Below are 23,273 nucleotides of genomic sequence, written 5' to 3'. Positions count from 1 at the left end.
CCTGCCTCCAAACTCAGACATGGACCAGAGCCCTGCCTCCAAACTCAGATGTGGACCAGAGCCCTGCCTCCATACTCACACGTGGACCAGAGCCCTGCCCCCATACTCAGACGTGGACCAGAGCCCTGCCTCCATACTCACACGTGGACCAGAGCCCTGCCTCCAAACTCAGACGTGGACCAGAGCCCTGCCTCCATACTCAGATGTGGACCAGAGCCCTGCCTCCATACTCACACGTAGACCAGAGCCCTGCCTCCATTCTCAGACATGGACCAGAGCCCTGCCTCCAAACTCAGACGTGGACCAGAGCCCTGCCTCCATACTCACACGTGGACCAGAGCCCTGCCTCCAAACTCAGATGTGGACCAGAGCCCTGCCTCCATTCTCAGACATGGACCAGAGCCCTGCCTCCAAACTCAGACGTGGACCAGAGCCCTGCCTCCAAACTCAGACGTGGACCAGAGCCCTGCCTCCATACTCAGATGTGGACCAGAGCCCTGCCTCCATACTCACACGTGGACCAGAGCCCTGCCTCCATTCTCAGACATGGACCAGAGCCCTGCCTCCAAACTCAGACGTGGACCAGAGCCCTGCCTCCATACTCAGATGTGGACCAGAGCCCTGCCTCCATACTCACACGTGGACCAGAGCCCTGCCCCCATACTCAGACGTGGACCAGAGCCCTGCCTCCATACTCACACATGGACCAGAGCCCTGCCTCCAAACTCAGATGTGGACCAGAGCCCTGCCTCCATTCTCAGACATGGACCAGAGCCCTGCCTCCAAACTCAGACGTGGACCAGAGCCCTGCCTCCATACTCAGACGTGGACCAGAGCCCTGCCTCCATACTCACACGTGGACCAGAGCCCTGCCTCCAAACTCAGACATGGACCAGAGCCCTGCCTCCAAACTCAGATGTGGACCAGAGCCCTGCCTCCATTCTCAGACATGGACCAGAGCCCTGCCTCCAAACTCAGACGTGGACCAGAGCCCTGCCTCCAAACTCAGACGTGGACCAGAGCCCTGCCTCCATACTCAGATGTGGACCAGAGCCCTGCCTCCATACTCACACGTAGACCAGAGCCCTGCCTCCATTCTCAGACATGGACCAGAGCCCTGCCTCCAAACTCAGACGTGGACCAGAGCCCTGCCTCCATACTCAGATGTGGACCAGAGCCCTGCCTCCATACTCAGACGTGGACCAGAGCCCTGCCTCCATACTCACACATGGACCAGAGCCCTGCCTCCATTCTCAGACGTGGACCAGCTGTTGCCATGTCTTAGAGAACTTGTGTCTAGATGAGTATCAGGCATTTGCTGAACTGTTGTTCATTCAGTTTGGTGTAAAGTTTTATTTCTTCATATTTATTTATCACTTTTATTCTTATTCATATGTGAGGTAAGGTATTTGCACCCATAGATAGAGCCTGTTTACAGTCAGAGAGCCAAGACTTGGTAAACTGACCACAAAACATACAACAGCATCCAGGGCAGTAGATTTGGGCTGAAATTTCACTGATTAACCCTTGTGCACTTCTTGGTACATTTTTTTTGCATTTTTCAATGATAAATACTCATTATTTTTGTATTCATTATAATAAGGGGACCAAATCTTACAATGAATTCACTTTTTAAGTGAAGTTTTAAAATTCAACCTTTCTTTAATAACAGGGCTGTAGCAGGATGTGTAGAAGAAAAGTTCATCCTTTCATCCTTCAGACATTTTTGCATCATTGACTCCTTTTAAACTACATTTTGATGCAATTGTAATTTCAGCATAGAACAATGTTTAACATGACTACCTCTTCAATCTAAGCTTTTGTCTTGATTTTTTTCAGTTATCCATCTTATGACATCATTTCATACTATAAGTCTAAACGCTCAGTTCTATGCTGTTTCATTGAGGCCTTTCTGCTGCAGGCAGAACATGAGATTACAATGAAAATGGTCTGGATGTGTTGGTACTGATGTAAAAGTGTGTTTTGAGAAAATAATGTGTGTGTGCACCACACATTACCCCCCCCACACACACACATACATTTATTTGTTATATTTGTTGATATTGTTTTATATAATGCTTTCCACATCATTAAGCAAATGACATTTTTCTCTTATTTTCCTAAAAATTCATGCAAGTATTTTCCAAGTCATCAGCTATTAGAGCATATTTACTGAAATCAAAGCTATTTCAATCAAAAACATCTTAACAGGCCAAGTTCCATGTTTATCTTTTAAAACATACGGTGAGGGATAATGTTCCCTAAATGACATTAAAGGGTTAAAATTATTTAGGAAATACAGAGCTTAACAAATGTATCAGACCAGCTGTCATATCTGTCTCAGAGACCATCCAGCATCATGAAGTGCTTTAATGCAGACTCTTTCATTTTCAGTCAGCTCTCCACGTTTTACCATTTTAACAGGAATGAGGAATTTCAAACTGAATTCACCCAAATTTGAGCTGGCTCACTGGGCTTCTCTAAGAAGTCAGAAATGAATCAAGCATAACATTCAACCACTAAAACTCATTTTTCTCTTCAGGAATGACAGTAAATAACTATAATTTGACATATTCATCAAGAAATATTAATGTGCTTTAATATTTATTCAGTTTTTTGTAAATCAGTAAATTTGAAAATTCATGGATAACAATAATAATCATATTTTAGCATTAAAAATATCATTTGGGTTAAAGAGCTTCAACATATTGGTGTATTAACCATTGCAGAAACATAAAAATGATTTTGGTAATTACCAATGCTGTTAATTTAGGGCAGCTGTGGCAGAAACCTTACTTTGGTTAGGGTTAGGGTGGTCTAATACATTTGTTAAGCACTGTACATGTAAACTGAATGATCAGGACTGAAGTTGGTTAATAGATTTAATGCAGTGAAAGTGAAAAATATTCATAGTTGATATCTTTGAAGCAGTTTTTAGGAGGATTTTGACTTCAGATGGGTGAACTGATATAAACTCAGAGAGGTTTACTGAGATATGGAGAAATGTCCACAGAATGATCGTTTGACTTCACAGAGACAGACAGGAGAGAACACCGGGCCTAAATACACACTAGGAGAAAACAATAAGAGCAGAAACACACACACACACACACACACAGCTTTCTTCAGTCTGAGAGCTACCACCAACATTTACACACTCTCCTGCAGAGGACAGATAAGAATCCTTAATAAACCGTTAAACTTCTCTGAATGATTTAAACAGATTTTTAATGAGATTTCTTCACTGTTGACGTTCAGCAGTTTGAAGTTTTTATCAGAAATCACCAAACCATGGGCGTGGCTCCAACTTCACCTGCTTCCTCCAACAATGAGAGGCTAAATGGTGAAGGTAGAGCTCTTGGGCTCAGTTACTCATATATAAAAGTCCTTTAGTGCTGTCCGTGTGTGACATAGCTAAGGGTGGTTCAGCTTTTAGACCCTTTAAATGGTCTCTGATGAACACACGGTCTACTGGGGATTAAAAAGCATGAGGGAAGATTTTTAACAACATGGAGCTCCTTTCACTGCCACTGAAAACAAAGTCACATCTAAAATTAAAGACTATTCAAACCTCCAACATTTACTGAGACTAAGGCTGCATTAGGCATGTGAGCCTGTTCATGTTCATCCATTTTTATTTTACAGTTTAACGTTTTCATCCTGTTATAACCAGCTAATGAGGGGAAGGATAGAAAACAGTCTGTGTTTGATCAGAGTTATTTATTAACATAGAGGGAAAAGTGTCTACAAATCTAAAGGTGGGGTAAACTATAACAGAGAGTGTGTGTGTGTGCTGATCAATCAATAACAGAACAAAAGGGTCTGACTAGAGTTTACAGTGCTAGCTAACCAAAAACACAACCCTAACCCTGCGAATCTAACAGAGCAGGAGCACTCGTGAGTGTGTTCCTAAAGATAACGTCATCCTGGCCCAGACAAAGACGAGCCTCCTAAATAAATAAATCGTTAAATAAACTGTAGGTTCTGCAGAACAAGATCACAAAGCCAGCACTACACAAAGAGGCAGGAAGTGAGCTGAATCAAAGCTGGGCCCAGACTGGACGGTGGCCAAGCGTTTGTAGCTGCAGGCTCTCATGTGCTCCTCTCTGATTGGTCGATTGACTGAGCGGGGCTGCACAGGTGAAGGAGGTTTATAAACACACACTAATGCAAACACACACAGAACACTCAGAGTGGGGTTAGTCCCAGTCAGGAGAGTGAGTTCTTTATTTCACTCTAGAAAAAAGTCTGAAAACCAACCCTGCCTCTGATGATTCGGTGTGTCGCTCAGTAAACACATCCAGATCCCTTCATGGTAATGTTTGGTGTTCCCACTGCAGAGCACACACTCACCTCTGACCAGATGTGGGAAGACCAGGACCCTGACAGACCCTTGATCCTTCATGCATTACAGGAAAGAGGTCATGATGTGTCTCCATACTGAAAAGACTCTCCAGTGTTATTGTTGTTTTTAATTACCTGTTATTATATTCACCTGTTATTCATTTATTTATTCAGTTTTATTATTACTTTTTCAATGATCATTCGTTTACTTTTATTTACTTTTTAAATTTTTATTATTTTGTTATTATCTTTTATTTTATCCTGAGCTATTTTATTGTATTGACTTTTTAAATGATCATTTATGTGTTTATCTTTATTCTATCTTTCTCTTTTTTTATCATTTTTATTTATTTTAACTTAATTTATTTCATTATGAATTTATGAATGATAATTAGTTTTTTAATTTTTATTTTATCTCTTTTATTTTAATTATTTTGTTATGATTATGTATTTGATCTTAACTTATTTTATTTTTAATTTATAAATGTTATTTGTTTTTTATTTTATCTTTTTATTTCAATTATTTTGTGATCATTATTATTAATTTATCTTAGGTTATTTTATTATTATCTTTTAAATGATAATTGATTTGTTTACTTTTATTTTATCTTTTTTATTTTAATTATTTTGTTATGATTATGTATTTGATCTTAACTTATTTTATTTTTTATTTATAAATGTTATTTGTTTATTTTTATTTTAATTATTTTGTTATCATTATTATAAGTTGTTTAATTGTATTTACTTTTCTGTTTCTGCGTGCCATTATTTCCTTCTGGATGTTTTTGTAGCTGTTTATCAGACGGACTGATCTGCTCACTGGAATATTTATTTTATTTTATCTAACCTTTATTTAACCAGGATTTATTCCCATTGAGATGCAAAAATCTCTTTTACAAAAAGTAGAACATTACACGACATGTTGACAAATATGAGGCTGTTTAAAACTATTTCTTTATTTATGTTGGTTTTTTTTTTTTTTTGCATTTGTATTTGTTAACAGTGTGCATGTCTAAAATCACACAGAAAATCACAAATGTGTCAATTAACTTCCTCTTAACAATTTTTAAAATGTGCTTTTATTTGTTTTTACTCATGTTTTAGTTTTTTGTTACTTCAAGATGTCTTTTAAAATTTATGTTGTTTCATTTTTATAGTTTTTTATATATGTATTTTGTTTTGTAGCACTTTGTAACTGAAGTTTTGAACAGTGCTACATAAATAAAAAACAATTATTATTATCATTATTATTTTAGTTATTAATATCGTTTTTATTATTGTTAATGTTATCATTGTTAGATAATAATAATATACTAGATAAATAAATTAAGACATAGATAGATGAATAAATAAATAAATAATGACATCGTCAGGTGATGATGATGATGATGATGATGATGATGTCATGCTTGCTCAGAGAGACAGTCTTGTCGTCTGTACTCCTTCTATATGTGTGTGTGTGTGTGTCTGTTGTTTGCCTGATGTGTTTCCATTAGTTACAGTGGACTGATCAACCCCACTCACCTTTGTTGACACAGGATGGAGGCGTGAGGTTTACCCAAAAGCACCTTGGTGGTTTTTGTCACACCACACACACCCAGCCGCCCCGTGTGTGTATGTTTGTAGGAAAGCTATTTATAGAAACCTGATAGAGATGTGCTTTTCCAGTAAACACAGTGAGTAACGCTAAATGCCATTTAAGAATCATCATCTAATCGTGGTTACACACACACACACCCACACACCCACACACACACACACCTACACACACACATTTATGCATGATACAGAAAGCTCACACTCTTACCTCCTAAGCCTTCAGGAGTACTGCTACCGTCGTGACATGCACACAGCAATACTACCCAAATACAGAGAAGACAACACTGAAATCATTAATGACTTACTTTAAGAATACCTTTACTCTCATTAAGACATATTTTACTGTCCTCTAACATGAGGAGGAGGAGGAAAAAGAAACCATTCATGAAACATGCCGTTTATAAAGGCAAGCGCTTAAATCCATCAGCAGACCAGTGCTGTGTGAAACCACTACACCAGCAGACCTTCTGCATGGTAAAGGAAGTGTGCTCAGAGTCATGTGACAGCTGAGATTTATTGATTTTTATTATGTTTTAGCAGGAAGTCCTGCTGAGATCAAAACTGTCTTTTATAAAAGAGCTCCAGCCGTACAAAGCCACAGAACACTTGAAATAATCATCTAAGCACCAGTGTGTAACTACTCCACCTCCTCTGAGCTCCTGGTCACTGAGTTTGACTGCAGTTCTCCTGTTTGAAGGCTGGCTCACACACCGGCCTGTCTGTGTTCTGTTTGGTTCAGTGGTTGAGTCTGGAGATGGACGACACTGAGAACGAAGCTCTGAGAAGAGAGAGAGTCAGTGAGGAAGAAGACATGAGTAAAACCGCACAGGTACCATACATGTTAGTGTTTACATGAGCATCATGAATTTAGGCTGCTGGTCTGACACTGTGCTGCTACATTTCTGTAGATCAGGGGTGTCAAACTCAAGGCCTGGGGGCCAAATCTGGCCCGTGGAATGATTATATCTGGCCCACAAGATCATATGAGATTTGTATTCTAACTGACCACCAGTCTGAGGTCTGCAGATTTCCTCCAGAATAAAAATTTAAACTTAACCTTGATGATTTAAAATATTCTTGTTTAGCCATAAAAATCTGAAAAGTAAAGAGTAAGAAAGATTTCATAAAAAGTCAAGAATGTGGGGAAAGAAATGACTTCGTGTTTTTATTTCATATTTTCAATTTTGCATCTCAAGATTACAACTCAAACGTACGATTTTGACTTTTCATTTCATGCTTTGACCTTTTCAACTCATAATTTGGACAAATTTTAAAATCAAGATATTTAGATGGGGCCAGACATGTTCGGGTCCCAGTAAGCCGCTGGTAATGTCAGATTTCAAACCAATACAGATCAAGATGATGAAAAATATACACTTTTTATTGATAGTCTCCCTTTTAAATTCAGCAACATGACAAAAGCACATAAAAAGTGCATGAAAACACAACAGAGCTGTTTTTTTTAACATACCCTGAGGTCAAATAAATGTTTTCACTTAATAAACGATAAAATAAATAGAATTAGAAAATAAAAATGAAAGTGCATCAAATCTGGATTAGCACAGTTGTAGCTTCAGTTTAAAGGACTGGTTTTACACTCTTTATTTTGGGGCTGCTTCTGTCAGCATCGCTAGCCACGCTTCAGAACAATCAGTGCATTGTAGGTAGACCGTTGCTAGGCTACGAAGAGTGTTGCATTCATGGTCTGAAATACTGTAGGAATTTATGAAAACTTGCCAAACAGGTTGCCCTTGCCCTTGGCCACATGTGGCCCCCCAGGCCTGCTGTAGGGTTTAAATGCTGTTTACATGAAGTCCAGTAAAAGTACTATGTTGTATCAGTCTGCATGGTTCTTTGGCTTTTTATGATTTCATTGCTGACTTTAACGCACTCTGGTGTTTTAAGGCAGAGGTTCCCAAACTTTTCAGCCCGTGACCCCCAAAATAAAGGTGACGAAGACCAGGAACCCCCACTATTCCTAAGAACACAGCCATGCAGGACTTTTTAAGCATTGCTTTGATTTCAGCTTAAATCTTAAGAAACTACCATGTTTTTATTTTTAATTGAACCCTATATTTCACATATTTCTACAGAAATGTGCAAAACATACAATTTAAAGCCATTTAAAAATGCTCTCTGTTTCTCAGAAGGCATCTCACAACCCCTACTCAGTGTCTCGTGACGCCCAAGGGGATCCCAACCCACTTTGGGAACCACTGTTTTAAGGGGCTAACAGCACTTATAATAAACAATAATTAAATTTCACTCAGACCTTTTGATGAATGTATCTAACAATGGGAATGCTTTAATATCATTTCTATAATATTTAACTACTTTTATTTTTGGTACTTTTTGTTTTGATACAATAATTTAAGCCACACCCATTTCCTGAGAGGGGCAGAGTCAGGGGCGGAGTCAGACAGCTCATTAACATTTAAAGCCACAGACACAGAAACAGGTGGTTCTGAGCAGGGCTGAAACAGAGGGGTTTTAGACATGCAGAACTCCAGTACTGGAGTCAGCAAACTTCATAGGCATGTTTGAGGACCTCTGAGAACAATATAAAGTTAGCTTAAAGGGGTCAAATATGTGACCTTTAACTGACAAACTACTGAGTTCATTTATTGCATCTAAACCAGCAAACACATCCTCCTACTCCTTACAAGTTAATAATTCACAAACATTTTTTATTTAGTTATTAATTTGTGAAAACTGTTTTCACTCTGACAGTAAACAGGGTTTTGTTGTCTTTGTCAGAAGGACCTACTTTTATTAACCATGATTGGTTTATAACTCAAGAGGAAGGTCAAACATCCACAGGAGTCACTACTTCTCATAGCTACTGCACTAAATATACCCTTATATACCCTCACATATTTTACCCTTTTCAGACAAGCTGATACGTCTGAAACTCCTCTGTTTCAGCCCTGATCAGAACCAGCTGTTTCTGTGTCTGTAGCTTTAAATGTTAATGGACTGTCTGACTCCGCCCCTGACTCCGCCCCTCTCAGGAAATGGATGTGGCTCTCCTGATCCCTGCTCAGCTGCCAGCAGAGAGGAGGGCAGAACTTTATTCCAAGAGGGGAGGGCTAACCAAACCTGGGGGCGGGGCTAACTCCCCACATGACATCATGAGGGGAAAATCTGAGAATGGCTTGTTTCCGCACACATTTTCTAAAAGGTGGAGGAAGAGAGGGGGTGAAGGAATACATTTTTCAGCTTGTTGGGGGGATTGTGGACAGGCCAAGGTACATGTTTTTGTTAGAATAGCCTAAAAATGTGTATTTTGCATGATATGTGACCTTTAAACCAGCTTTAGCTCCAGAAACAACCCTCTTAGGTCTCTGTGGGCTTGCTTATCATCTGGGGTCCAGCCAAAATCTCATCTTTGCCCGCCCTCATAATTTCCCCCAGCCTCGGAAGCTGTAGTGTGAGCTGATTCAGTGTGAGCCCACTCTGAACTGAACGGAGTAAATCTGGACTGGTAGCAGACATGGATGTGGACTCTCAGACTCTGGGACAGATCTGTTCTGCTCCTGGTTCCTCTGATCACACTCCCGTGCAAACAGATCGATAAGACCAGTTTAGAAATGAGTGGAGCAGAAGTCAGCTGATCTGAGAGGAGGGAAGGAGAGAGGCTGAAGACTGGAGCTGTTGAGTGTGTCAGAGGAGGGGAGAGTGACATCACTCCCCTCTCTCTCGCTCTCTCTCTCTCTCTCTGTCCTCCCTCTCTCTCGCTCTCTCTCTCTCTCTCTCTCCTCTCTCTCCTCGCTCTCTCTTCTCCCCCCCCTCCTCTCTCTCTCTCTCTCTCTCTCTCTCCTCGGCACCTTTGCTCCACTTCTCTCCGCGGAGGCGTTCACACAGCTCCTCTCTGACAGAAGGAGGCTGGACCTCAGGAACACGGGGAAAACACTCCGTAAACAGGATGAACAACACTTTTCTGAACATGGCGACGATAGGAGACTTCGACCCGCTCAACGCGTCCATTCCTGCCACTAAAGTTGAAATCACGGTGTCCTGCAGGTAAGGAGGCTTCTCTTCGGTTTGTGTTGGACAGGAAAAGCAGCCAGCTGTGAATGAGGAGGGTTTTAGTCTGGTTTTAGTCTGGTTCAGCTCTCTGAAGTTTGAGTGTAGCAGGTTCTAGTAGACCAGAGAAATGTCCCTTAAACGCGGTGGACTGGGCTGGGTTACTTTCCCTTTCTCCTTCACAGACCAGACCAGGTTTTTGGATCATTACTCTTCAGGACTGTAAACTACATGAACTAATAACACGGCTGTAGGCTGTTTCCTGTCAACACTATCACGTCAAAACTGCTCAGAACCAGCGACCTAACTTTGACTACATGTCTATGACAGTAACCTACTTAGCATTACTGCTGACTTCTAGAGTTATAGAGTTATAGACCAAAGTTAGAGTCTCACCTGTCAACAGACAGTTAAACCATTTATTTTCTCTGATTATGTTAGCCCTTGATCATGATAACAAGTCCAACGACTGTGCTTTTTTGCAGACACCAGGGCCGTAGCTAGGGATTTAGGACCCTCAGAAAGAGTATTACACAGGGCCCCCCTTGACCAGCTAGCCAAGCTACATGTTGTCTCATTTTAACAGATATCTCTGCATTTTAATGCAACTTTTAACTGTCATTTCTCCATTTATGAGCAATATTTCACCATGGTTAAATGACATTTACTTGCATTATGTTGCAGCGCTGTACTTCAGCATTTGGACATTTTTAAGGGAGGAGCAGACCCTCCCCAGTATTTTTATTCTATCTGATACAAACTTTAGTCTGTCGACTGATTCATTTAGTTGCTTTTGATTCAGTTATCACTCTTATAACTAGGGCTGAATGATTTTGAGGAATAATCTAATAGTGATTTTTTCCCCATTATTGCAATTTTGATTTGATATTTGATTATTCCCTAACTTTCTCTTATTCTTTAACGAGGGTTGAACTATTCTTTAAAAGTGTTTTTGAGTCATATTGTAAATTGGTTATGAGTTGTTGCACTGAAGGGTTTTTGTCATTTTTCACATTTAACTCACTGAGTGCCAGCCCTTTTATAAAATGGAAAGTGCCTTGTGCCAGCGTTTTTGGCCATTTGAGTCATCTTTCAAGACCCACAGAATATTTTGTACAATGATTCTGAAAACACCAATTAGCTCAAATGAAAGAAGAAACTCTCTATTTCATCATGGAAAAACCCGTTTGTTTGTAGCTTGTTCCATTCTTGATTTATCTGAAGTTGAATAGAGGCTAGTTTTACCAAAAAGACCACTTTTTCTAGAAAGCTGAGAAAAACGCATTTTTGTGAAAGAGAGTCTGTTAAGCAGAACAGTGATTTGAATGTTATAATTTTGCCTTTAATGACATAAAAGACATCTGAAAATTGTATTACAAAGTTATTTTATTGTAAAATAAATGACAATGCTTCCAGTCACTGTCATTCACACTCTGGAGCTGGACGGGCTCCACGGGACCCCCCTATATGCCCACGTCCTCTCCTGCTTGTTGCTGTATGCATCCAGCTGATGAGGGGGTGCCTTATTTCTCCCACGCATGGGGGGAACCTTGCGGCATTCTTTAGCCTCTTTGCCGGCCGAGGCAGATCAATGAAAGCACCGATCCCTGGACTCGCTGTCGTTAAGTTCAGTGTCGGTTTCAGTGAGTAAGCGATTTCTCAGGCAAAAGTTTAAAGTTTCTTCCAGCGTCTAAGTAAGAACTTTTAGCTTAGATTACCTCCGTAACGATCACTCTGCTCTTTGACCCCAGGGTCTCCACCTCTGACGTTTGATCTACCGTCACTTCCAACTGAAGTGTTCAGACTACGTATCCCAGAAGCCCCAAAATTACTCACAGGGAGCGTGAGAGTGCCCCTTTGTGCCAGCCACCGAAAAAACACATTGACGTATATATACGTCTATTGCACTCAAGCGTTGGTTTTTAAATGACGTATATATACGTCAGTGGCACTCAAATGTTGGTTTTTAAATGATGTACATATACATCAATGGCACTCAAGCGTTGGTTTTTAAATGACGTATATATACGTCAATGGCACTCAAGCGTTGGTTTTTAAATGACGTATATATACGTCTATGGCACGCAAATGTTGGTTTTTAACTGAGGTATATATATGTCTATGGCACTCGAGCGTTGGTTTTTAACTGAGGTATATATATGTCTATGGCACTCGAGCGTTGGTTTTTAACTGAGGTATATATATGTCTATGGCACTCCAGCGTTGGTTTTTAAATGACGTATATATACGTCAATGGCACTCAAGCATTGGTTTTTAAATGACGTATATATACGTCAATGGCACTCAAGCATTGGCTTTTAAATGACGTATATATACGTCAATGGCACTCAAGCATTGGTTTTTAAATGACATATATATACGTCAATGGCACTCAAGCGTTGGCTTTTAAATAACGTATATATATATGTCAATGGCACTCAAGCATTGGTTTTTAAATGACATATATATACGCCAATGGCACTCAAGTGTTGGCTTTTAAATAACGTATATATATACATCAATGGCACTCAAGTGTTGGCTTTTAAATAACGTATATATATACGTCAATGGCACTCAAGTGTTGGTTTTTAAATGATGTATTTATACATCAATGGCACTCGAGCGTTGGTTTTTAAATGATGTATTTATACATCAATGGCACTCGAGCGTTGGTTTTTAAATGATGTATTTATACATCAATGGCACTCAAGCGTTGGTTTTTAAATGACGTATATATACGTCAATGGCACTCGAGCGTTGGTTTTTAAATGACGTATATATACGTCAATGGCACTCAAGCGTTGGTTTTTAAATGACGTATATATACGTCAATGGCACTCAAGCGTTGGTTTTTAAATGACGTATATATACGTCAATGGCACTCAAGCGTTGGTTTTTAAATGACGTATATACGTCAATGGCACTCGAGCGTTGGTTTTTAAATGACGTATATATACGTCAATGGCACTCGAGCGTTGGTTTTTAAATGACGTATATATACGTCAATGGCACTCGAGCGTTGGTTTTTAAATGACGTATATATACGTCAATGGCACTCAAGCGTTGGTTTTTAAATGACGTATATATACGTCAATGGCACTCAATGAGTTAATAAGAAAAAAGTACAAAAATGGGGAAGGTAGGATTTTTTGTAGACCATTCTAAAAAATGGCACCTGAATGATAACATCTGCTCCAAAAAACAAACAAAAAAAAACTGCTATTTTGACACAAATTTCAGGTTAAAGAAATATCGCACCTTTTGTTAAAACTGCAGCCAGCCATATTACGATTTAATCTAATTTTGGATTAATTGCCCAGCCCCACTTATTACTAAGAAAAATACACATATAAACACACTTTTCATTGCAGGCTTCTCAAGGCCTCCTCCCTACTGTGGGCTCTGGTAATCAGTACCCTTTCCCCCCTTCTGCTACGCCCGTGGCTACACCTTTAAGTAACACCACAGGAAATAGAAACAGTGAAATAAGACTGTAACATGGCGTTTTATCCTCCTGACACCCTGCGTGTTCATAAGAGGACATTCCTTATTGGCTTTTCTACAACATGGTCATCATTTCTGACAGTTATTCACAATTTCCCTTTAACTTGGAGTGATTTGTTTGAAATGTTGGGAGTATGAGCTATGAAATATTCATTTTTTACAAGAAATTTCTGTTCATATGTTTGTATCTTTTTGAGCATTTGCTTGGCAGTTTTCAAGTACTTTGATAGAAGTTTTGAGTCTCTGCTTATATATTTCAGAGTTTTTTAGTTTTGGGGGAATTTGCTTTAAATTTTTTTTTACATTGGTATGTAAATTTGGGGAATTTATCTGGAAATTTTGAGGTGAAATGTGATGTAATTTGGGAGAATTTACTGTGATTTTAAATTTTTTGTATGTTAATGGAAATTTTAAAAAATAATAATTTGTACAGTTTTGGGAATTTGACTGGGTGTTGGGGGGCTATTTTCATGGAAATTTTAGGGATTTTTTGGGGGTGCTTAGGGAAATTTTCATGGAATTTGGGAAAAATTTTAGGAAATTGTTAGGAATTTTCATATAATTAATAACATATCAAGTACTACTTATCCCAAATAAGTGGGAGGAACTGCAAACAACAGCTCAGGTCTTAGGAGGTTTAATCACCAGTGGTTCTCAACTGGTGGGTCAGGGCCCAAAAGTGGGTTGTTACCAGTGTCTGGGGGAAAAAATGTGGTTAAAGGCCTGACAGGTGGACATGCATCCATACTATTTACTGTGTTTCATCATAATAACAGGCTAAATGTAAATGTTTCTCAGTAGTTCAGCTAATTTGTCTCCTATTCTTGCTAAAACAACCTTGCTTTTCCCATGATAATGAGGACATTTCTCTGTTTTTTTAAATGTGTTTTTGCAGTCATTGATTTGGTTCTATCCAGTTTTCAAACTGCAAAATTATTCATTAGATAAACATACTTTTTTGGTCCTGATTTGTCAGTGAAGAAACTGGTGCTCCCGAGGCTGGACCAGTTGAGAACCAGTGAAATAGACCATGTCCCACTCATAGGTGACTTTGTCTAGAAAGGGGAACAAGGTTGACGTTTTAACTCGGCCTCGTGAATTTATTGGGCTCATTTCCAGTCATAGTTAAACTACCAGTCAGTTATTCCTGTGTTGCTGATGGAAACAGAGAGAGTGTGTAGGAAAGGCTCCGTCTTTGTTCAGGGAGATTTTCCTGGGTGAGGAATGCCTGTTGGTTTTGTTCTGCTTGACTGCTAACTCACTGTTGGCCCATGGGCTGTATGCTCAGCACCACATGTCCAGGAAAGCCCCCCGTTAAAGAGGCCGACTGGATTTGTCTCTTCATTTATGTTTTATATTCTGCTGCTATGCACAGAAAGACGCTGATCTGTTGATGATGTGCATTATAACAGGGGTTTCAATAAGATACTAATATATACATCACCTTTATGATGCTCCACTCGCACCTACGGCCAATTTAGAGCCGCCTATTAACCTAACGAGCTTGTTTTCAGTGGAGCGAACCCACGCATGCACAGGGAGAACATGCAAACTCTGCACAGAAAGGCCCTGACAGAGAAGCGAACCAGGAGCCTTCCTTCTGAGGCAACAGCGCTAACCCACCTTGACGACAGTCAGCCAGTCATTTCAAGGATTTTAAGAGGCCAGTCAGATTCCAGGACAGCCCTGGTCGACTGTGGCTATCGCTGGCTCTACCCTGGTCAGAATGAGAACTGCTCCATGTAGGGCTGGACAATTAATCGAAATTTGATTGTGATTTCAATTTTGGCTTCTCATGATTATAAAAACATTATAATCGAAGAAAAACGATTAATGTGCCGCACGGCGCGGCGTGTATGCAAGTTCCTATGCTGAAATAGCACCGTGAATGCACCTGTGCAGCAAGCGTGTGACATATGTGGATCAATAATACGAGGAGCGAGCGATTAAAAACATGACAAAACAGCAGCCTTTGGTTGAGAAGAAGGGTAGGACATGGTAGGACAATTTGCATGTTGCAAATTTTGCAAGTTTTACAGGCGTGCATGTAGATTGGGTATTTAATTTTATTTATTGTTTTTTATTGCTATTATTTAATATATTATTATTATTATTTTACTTGTTACTAATTTATTTTTTAATTGTTCTTTTAAGTTGTGGTTCAATAAATACTCAAGTTTTGAAATCAATGGATTATCATGTTTATTGATCGTGATTATTATTTTTGCCAGAATCGTCCAGCCCTAGCTCCATGTACCAGAGAATTTACAGTCCCAGTTTAAGTCACGAGAAAAGCACATCAATAAATTGTCCTGTCAAAATGTTTGTTTACAGAATTAGCACATTGGCACTGCCTAGTGCTGAAACTAGAATATACACTAATCTAAATATATTCACACCATCTTCATAAACTATATTTCTTTCTGTTTTCTTATTGACAGATGAGTGTAGATTTGTGTAACCTTCCCGGACGAGCCCCCATGGTAAAACAAAACTAAACTCATCCATCAGTAAGAAAACAGATAAAAACAGTCAAGCACATTAAAAAAAGGGCCAAGGGCCGCATTTGGCCTGTGTGCCATCGTTTGGACAGCCCTGTACTATGACCTCCTGAAACGCTCTGCTACTGCCAAATAGCTGCGGTGTATGTGTGGTGCTTGAATCAAACTGTAACAGATAACACACAGGCGACTGTCTGAAACTGTGTTCCTCCTCTCAGGGCTTGGGCTGGTTTTCATTCAAACTATTTACAAATCTATATTAATACTGGAAATGTCTGTTTTTTTACATTTCTGTCTTGTCAGATTCTTAGAGTTGCCAGTACTCAGGTTATTTCTACTCTAACAGTGTTTCTGACATTACTGCTGCTCAGGTTATGATTGTAGTGTGACATAATCAACGAGGCGTCCAGGACGTCCCACAACCAGCTTCAGGAACATTAGCGTGTCTGAATTTTTCATGCATCATTGTCTAGTTTGACTCTGACCTGACATCAACCATCCTGAAACCTTCCACATTTTCTCTCCATCCTTACATCCTCATTTACCAGCGGCACAGTACCACCCCCTCTTTATCTCCCTCTGGGATTTATGTGTGCTACACTGAAGCTGTCTGCTTTAGCTAGCCGAACTGACATGTTTTAACCATCAAACCTCAAGCTCTATCTGAAGGACAGCCAGCTCCTCCTTGTTGGTTTCTCCTTTTAGAGCAGAAGACTCCTCCTGTTGTAGCTATGATTGACACTCTTTGACCCGCCTCCCACATGACCTGTGAACCCGCTCACAGTGGTGGAGACCATGGTGATGACACGATGAGCGTTTGGGATTGTAGTGCGGCCATTCTGTCCACCAAGGCTGGACTAGTTTTTTTTGTGTTGTGTGGCATGGTGCCATCGTAAAAGACAAGAGTGTCGTCTGTGCTGGCCTTTAACCATTCAGTTCCTACAGGAGGCTCCAGTTTATAAAAGACTTTCTCAAACTCATTGACAAGCAGCTACACAGTGCCAGCTTTCAGTCACGTCATCTGTGCTCCTTTTTATGCAAACCTCAGACAAGACAAGTGTTTAGATGTTCTCCCCCTGCAGGCATGGGTTCTCTCCGGGTACTCCAGCTTCCTCCCACCACCAAAGACGGGCTCGTCATTGGCCGTGAGCCTGCCTGGTTGTCTTTCTCTACATGTCAGCCCTGAGATTGACTGGTGACCAGTCCAGGGTGTACCCCGCCTCTCACCCAGTGACAGCTGGGATAGGCTCCAGCCTCCCCATGACTCCGAACGGGATAAGCAGTATAGAAAATGGATGGATGGATATCTTGAAAACTTTTGGGAACATGTTTGTTTAACTTGGAGAGTCTGACTTAAACTTTATGTGCTTAAAATCGTGGGTGCTTTAATGGGAAGTTAAGGAATTTATTTGTAATTTGAAGGGATTTTACTTGCCTTTGATTTGGGAGAATTTTCACTGATTTTTTATGGAATTTGTTTCAATTTTGGGGGAATTTGTTTGGAAACTTTCCATATTTTTCCCAGGATTCTTTGGGAAATTTCTTTTTTTATTTTTTTGTGAATTTGGTTAGAAATTTTGGAGAAATTGCCAGAAGTTTTTCAGGAGTTTGCAATGAATTTTTGGTGAAACTTTTTTGTAAATCCTCTGGCTTTTTCAAAAAGGTTTACTCAAACATTTGAGGGATATTTGAGAATATTTTTAAGTGGATTATTTTCACTGAAATCTTTTGGTGATGTCTTCAAAATTTGAAGGACTTTCTGGGGATTCTTTATGTTTTGGAAATCTCTGATTATTTTAGGGGATTTTGCAGGATCTCCAGGACTTGTAGTAGAAATGCGGTTCATACCTGGCCTTAACATGGTTTTTTTTTGGTCCATCATCAGATACAGGACTACACTGTTCATCTCTGAATGACTGAGTCCATTTCGGCCCCTACCAACATACCAATACGCTTCAAATGTATAAATTTAAGGAAAAAAATCAATATTTGTTGTGTTGTTTGGTAAGATTGGCCTGTTGTCTTTATATGCAGACAACATTTTTGGTGAAAACTACTTCCTGTTCAAGGATAAGGTTTAGGTTTATCCTACTTCTTTAGGTCCTACTGATCCTAAAGAAGTCAATAAAAATGCACTCCAAACAACAGCTGGGTTCTCAGGAGGATAAAACCAGAGTGGAACCAGTTTTCTGACTTTATTTACCTGCCACCATGACAGGTAGACTCAGCAAGTTCACCTGACACTGAATGAAAACCTAAACCCTTGTTTACTTTGGCTCAAAAAAAGTGAATGGATAAGACTGAGGCCCCGTCCACACGGAGATGAATTCAGGAGTAAACGCAAACGTTTTTTTGTTGTATCGGCATTTCAGCCACACGGAAACGGCGTTTTGGGAGGCTGTAAAGGCGTCTTTTGTGGACACCCAGTCACATCTATCTTGAAACTATTACGTCACACAAAGCATGCAGCCAAAACAACAATGGCGGGTTACAGGCATGCTTGTAATCCCCGTGCTTACGAGGACAATTCCTGAAACGATCCCGTGTTCACAGAAAATGTTTTCAAAATGAAACAGAAGGTTTGTAGGCCTCACTAGCTTCCAGTGCTAGCTATCCCACCAGCTAACGGTCTCCTAAGAACTCCACAACAAGAAGATGACTTTCATGGCGTTAACTTCGTGCTATTTTCATTCTTGACTGTGAAACTGTAAAAATACAAACAGTTCCATTAACATTTTACACTCACTCAGCCACGCTGTTCTGTCCAGAGCTGTGTTTTTTACTGTGTGCCCGGCATGAAACGGTTCATGTGTATCTGGACCAGTGGAAGAAACAGTTAACATAGGAGAAGAGATCTCACTTTGTTTCGAGGAGAGAGTCAGGAATAGTTGCAGTCTCTATGATTCCAATAGAAATGGGGCACACCTGGCAGAGATTCACTTCTAAGAGTTTCTTTCAAGTTTTGCTCTGTTTAGAACGTCCTAATGAATCAAACTTTACTTTTGCACCGCTAAATGAGGAGGAGTGAGGATCCACGTTCGCCGCTCAGATATTGTTGTTTTATCCCTGGAGGGCTTCTTTGTTCCATCTCCTTAGTAACAGAGAGATCATGTCATGTTCCAGCAGACATATGAACCAGCAGCATTAGTTCAGGTCTGAGTCACCTCTCAACCCCCAGATGAGGATTAGTAGATGCCGTTCCACCTTCAGCCGTGGGCAAAGTGAGAATACCATGGTTACAGCCAGGTCAATGGGTGCAATTTAGGTATACCAACATCATATTTTTAATAAATCATGAGGTAATACAGCGTTGCCATGGTTACTACTTTTTAAAAGTTCATCTCTGTATGTGTAGGTGGTAGGGTGTCAAAGTGAGACATTTCACAAAGACAACAATGGCTGAAGAGACAGCAGTATGAGTGGATGGTTAACATATATAACAACTATAATGTGGCTGCGCTACAATGGCTGACTTTTATGTTTTAGCATGGTTGTAAACTGCACATGTTGACATTACACTTTTTTTCAGTATTTTCTGGTATGAAATGGTTTCAGAGAAGTGCATAGTTTCTATGAAGGTAAATTAAAATAACACAAGAAAGTTCCTTTTCCTAATTCTTATCAAAACTCCCTCCTTGCTTTTCTCAAAACCAGACCTCTGTCAGCAGCTGATGCTTAAATGAGCATCAAAGGAGTGAAAATACTGTAAAGCTCACTGTGGTAAAATGCCTCACCTCACATGCATATTTGCACTCGTGCACTGATGAGTGCTGTGCAACCCTGGATGGTCCAGATGGAGGAGTAGTGGATGGTTGGTGGATGGCCACCATGTCCCAACAAGGCTGTGACGTCAGCAAGGAGGGGGCGGAGTCATGTTCTGGGCTGGAATCATGGTGAGAGAGCTGGTAGACCCCTTTAGGGTCCCTGAAGGTGTGAACATGACCTCGGCAAAGTATATAGAGTTTCTGACTGACCACTTTCTTCCATGGTACAAAAAGAAGAACCGTGGCTTCTGTAGCAAAATGATCTTCATGCATGACAATGCACCAAGATGGAAAATGACGTGCACTTTTTTTTTTACCTTTATTTAACCAGAAAGTCCTTTTGAGATTAAAATCTCATTTACATGTGAGACCTGGCCTTTGAGTGTCATATCATACTGTCCACTATAATACCAGTCCATTTCATGATAAAACAGTGTCATAGTCTGTTATCAGTGATACAGCCTCATTTCTGCCAAGTGCAAAATGTGGGTTGGTTTCAAACTTTTGATAAAGTCATGTAATGAAAGCAAGAATCTGAGTTTGAATGCTCCTCCTCCTCCTCCTGCTCGTGTCTGCCTGCTCTTCAGTTTAACATCACTTTATTTCTGATAGATTGAAACTGAGGGACATGAGGGGGTTAGCGCTGTTGCCTCACAGCGAGGAGATTCCATTAGAGTTTTTATGTTCTCCTCGTACGTGTGGGTTCTCTCTGAGGCTTCCTCCCACAGGCCAAACACATGCTCGTTAGGGTAATTGGTGATGTGTAGATGTGAGCATGCTTGTCTCTATAGGTCATCCTGTGACTGAATGGCTGACCTGTCGCACAATGACTGCTGGGAATGGCTCTAGAACCCCATGACCCTGGATGGGAAAACAGTACAGATAATTGATGGATAGATAATGGAAGGATAGATAGTGGATGGATAGATAATGGATGGATAGATAATGGATGGATAGATAATGAATAAAAAGATAATGTAAGGATAGAAATGGAAGGGATTCAAGCTGAGTTTTTAATGAAACAGGGCTGAGCAAAAGCAACCAACTTCCAGCTCTCCTTCGTGCACATTCAGCACAATGTTCATTCTGTGTCATGCACAAACATTTACCTTCTCTCAGGCAATAAGGAGTTCATTTCTTTTTATTCTTACACAGAAATAGATATAGACTAAACTAACTTCACCTCCTCCACCCCAGCCTCCTCCTTTATAGACTAAAGCATCACCTCCTCCACCCCAGCCTCCTTCTTTATAGACCAAAGCTTCGCCTCCTCCACCCCAGCCTCCTCATTTATAGACTAAACTTCACCTCCTCCACCCCAGCCTCCTCCTTTATAGACTAAAGCTTCACCTCCTCCACCCCAGCCTCCTCCTTTATAGACTAAAGCTTCACCTCCTCCACCCCAGCCTCCTCCTTCATAGACTAAACTTCACCTCCTCCACCCCAGCCTCCTCCTTCATAGACTAAACTTCACCTCCTCCACCCCAGCCTCCTCCTTTATAGACTAAAGCTTCACCTCCTCCACCCCAGCCTCCTCCTTCATAGACTAAACTTCACCTCCTCCACCCCAGCCTCCTCCTTCATAGACTAAACTTCACCTCCTCCACCCCAGCCTCCTCCTTTATAGACTAAAGCTTCACCTCCTCCACCCCAGCCTCCTCCTTCATAGACTAAACTTCACCTCCTCCACCCCAGCCTCCTCCTTCATAGACTAAACTTCACCTCCTCCACCCCAGCCTCCTCCTTTATAGACTAAAGCTTGTTGCACCCTCATATTCATGCTGCTATGATTGATGAAGGTTGTAATATAGATTGATGTTTGTATTTGTTGAAAAATCTGTTAAAAGTTCTTTATTCACAGCTAAATTCTCAACAGTTATGCTGGTAGCTTAAGTTTTATCTGCTTGACTGAGAATGCTGAGAGAACTATTGAAATGTACACATGCTTCTTTCATCAAAAGGATGTTTTTCTTAATTTATCATGATCTATTCAGAATTTTTTAATATGTTGTTTTTGTGATTTAGATTGCAGTCCCAGCTTATATACCAGAGAGAAACAGATTTATGTGTGAACAAGTCTTTCCTTTGGGTCCAGTGCTTTATTTTTGAGGAACAGAAAAATCTGCCATGAAACAGAAGCCAGTTTGTTTCATTTCCTGTCCAACTGTGTTTACGCTTTCCAGACGTTGTCCCCCTTTGTTATAAAATCTGAATGGGCAATTTGCCAACAAGTGAGCTAATCAGTCCTCGTTTCCACTTTAATCTGACATTCATATTTATTAAGCCTTTTGTAAGACTAAATAGAGTGAGTGGCTTTTTTATCAGTTAAATTCAGCAAAGAGAAAAGAGAACGGGAGAAGAGAAGATTATTTTCTAACAGATTTTCTCATTTGAAGCAACTGTCTTCATGCAATTACAGACATAACCTCTGCAGAAATACTGACAGATCCTCTTAGCCTGCATCTCCAGTAATTCAGATAATGCTCTGATGCTGCAGGGCTGTGAAGACAGAGAGCTCAGTGGTGAGCTGCATACAGCTGATCAGTGGGAGAGCCCATGGATCAGTGTGCCTGCTGTCATCTACAGTAATATGTTTACACAGACGGCTAATGTCAGCTTAAAGAATCTTACAGACTCTAAATATTATCCTATGAGACAAAAACAGAAATGGGCTTTTTCTTGTGATTAAAATACTTTAACTGTTTTTTTAACCTGCTAGTGCACGGGTGTCAAACTCAAGGCCCAGGGGCCAAATCCGGCCCATGTTAGAGTTACACCCGGCCCACCAGATCTATGATATTTCTGTTCTAATTGGCCCACCAGTATGAGGTCTGCAGATTTCCTCCAGTATAAAAATGTGAATTTAACCTTGATGATTTATAAAATCCTTGTTGAGTCATAAAAATTAGAAAACGTAAACAGTAAAAATAATTTGATAAATGTCAGGAGCGTAGGAGACATTAGTGTTGTCTTTATATTTTCAATTTAGCATCTCACAGTCATGACTAAAAGTTATGGTTTTGACTTTTTATTTCATATTTTAACCTTTAAATCTCATAACTTTTACATTCTATCTCATATTTTTACCTTTTAGATTCATAAATTTACATTTTAAATCCTATTTTGATCTTTTAAAATCATGATTTTGACTTTTATCTCATGTTTTGACTTTTTTTAACTCCTAAATTTAACTTTTATCTTGTCTTTTTTACCTTTAAAACTCATGATTTTAATTTAATCCCAGTTTTTTGACCTTTTAAAATCATGATTTTGACTTTTATCTCATGTTTTGACCTTTTCAACTCCTAACTTTATCTTTCATCTCATTTTTTTCCCCAGAATCTTATGATTTTTAATTTTATGTCATATTTTGACATTTGAAACTCATGATTCCCATGTTTATCTCGGTTTATCTCATTTCAGTTTTTAACTTTTTAAATTCATGGTTTTAGTATTCTATCTCATATTTAAGCTTTTAAAAACATTGTGTTGACTTTAAATTTCATGTTTTTCCTTTAAACTTAAAAGTTTTTAA

General features: G+C 39.9%; 1 protein-coding gene across 1 annotated transcript in view; it reads left to right on the top strand.

The window, feature by feature from the left end:
* The first annotated feature begins 9,822 nt into the window (after nt 1-9,822).
* Nucleotides 9,823-23,273, top strand: part of LOC121505457 (copine-8) — a 107,380-nt gene continuing 93,929 nt past the window's right edge. Inside the window, exon 1 of the mRNA XM_041780817.1 lies at nt 9,823-9,966. Coding sequence (XP_041636751.1) covers nt 9,869-9,966 — 98 coding nt within the window. The 5' untranslated portion in view covers nt 9,823-9,868. The remainder of the gene's footprint in view (nt 9,967-23,273) is intronic.

Source organism: Cheilinus undulatus, linkage group 23 (assembly GCF_018320785.1).
Source record: "Cheilinus undulatus linkage group 23, ASM1832078v1, whole genome shotgun sequence".
Classification (NCBI taxonomy): Eukaryota; Metazoa; Chordata; class Actinopteri; order Labriformes; family Labridae; genus Cheilinus; species Cheilinus undulatus.
The sequence above is the reverse complement of the archived record's forward strand: the minus strand, read 5'-3'. Positions and strand labels throughout refer to the sequence as shown.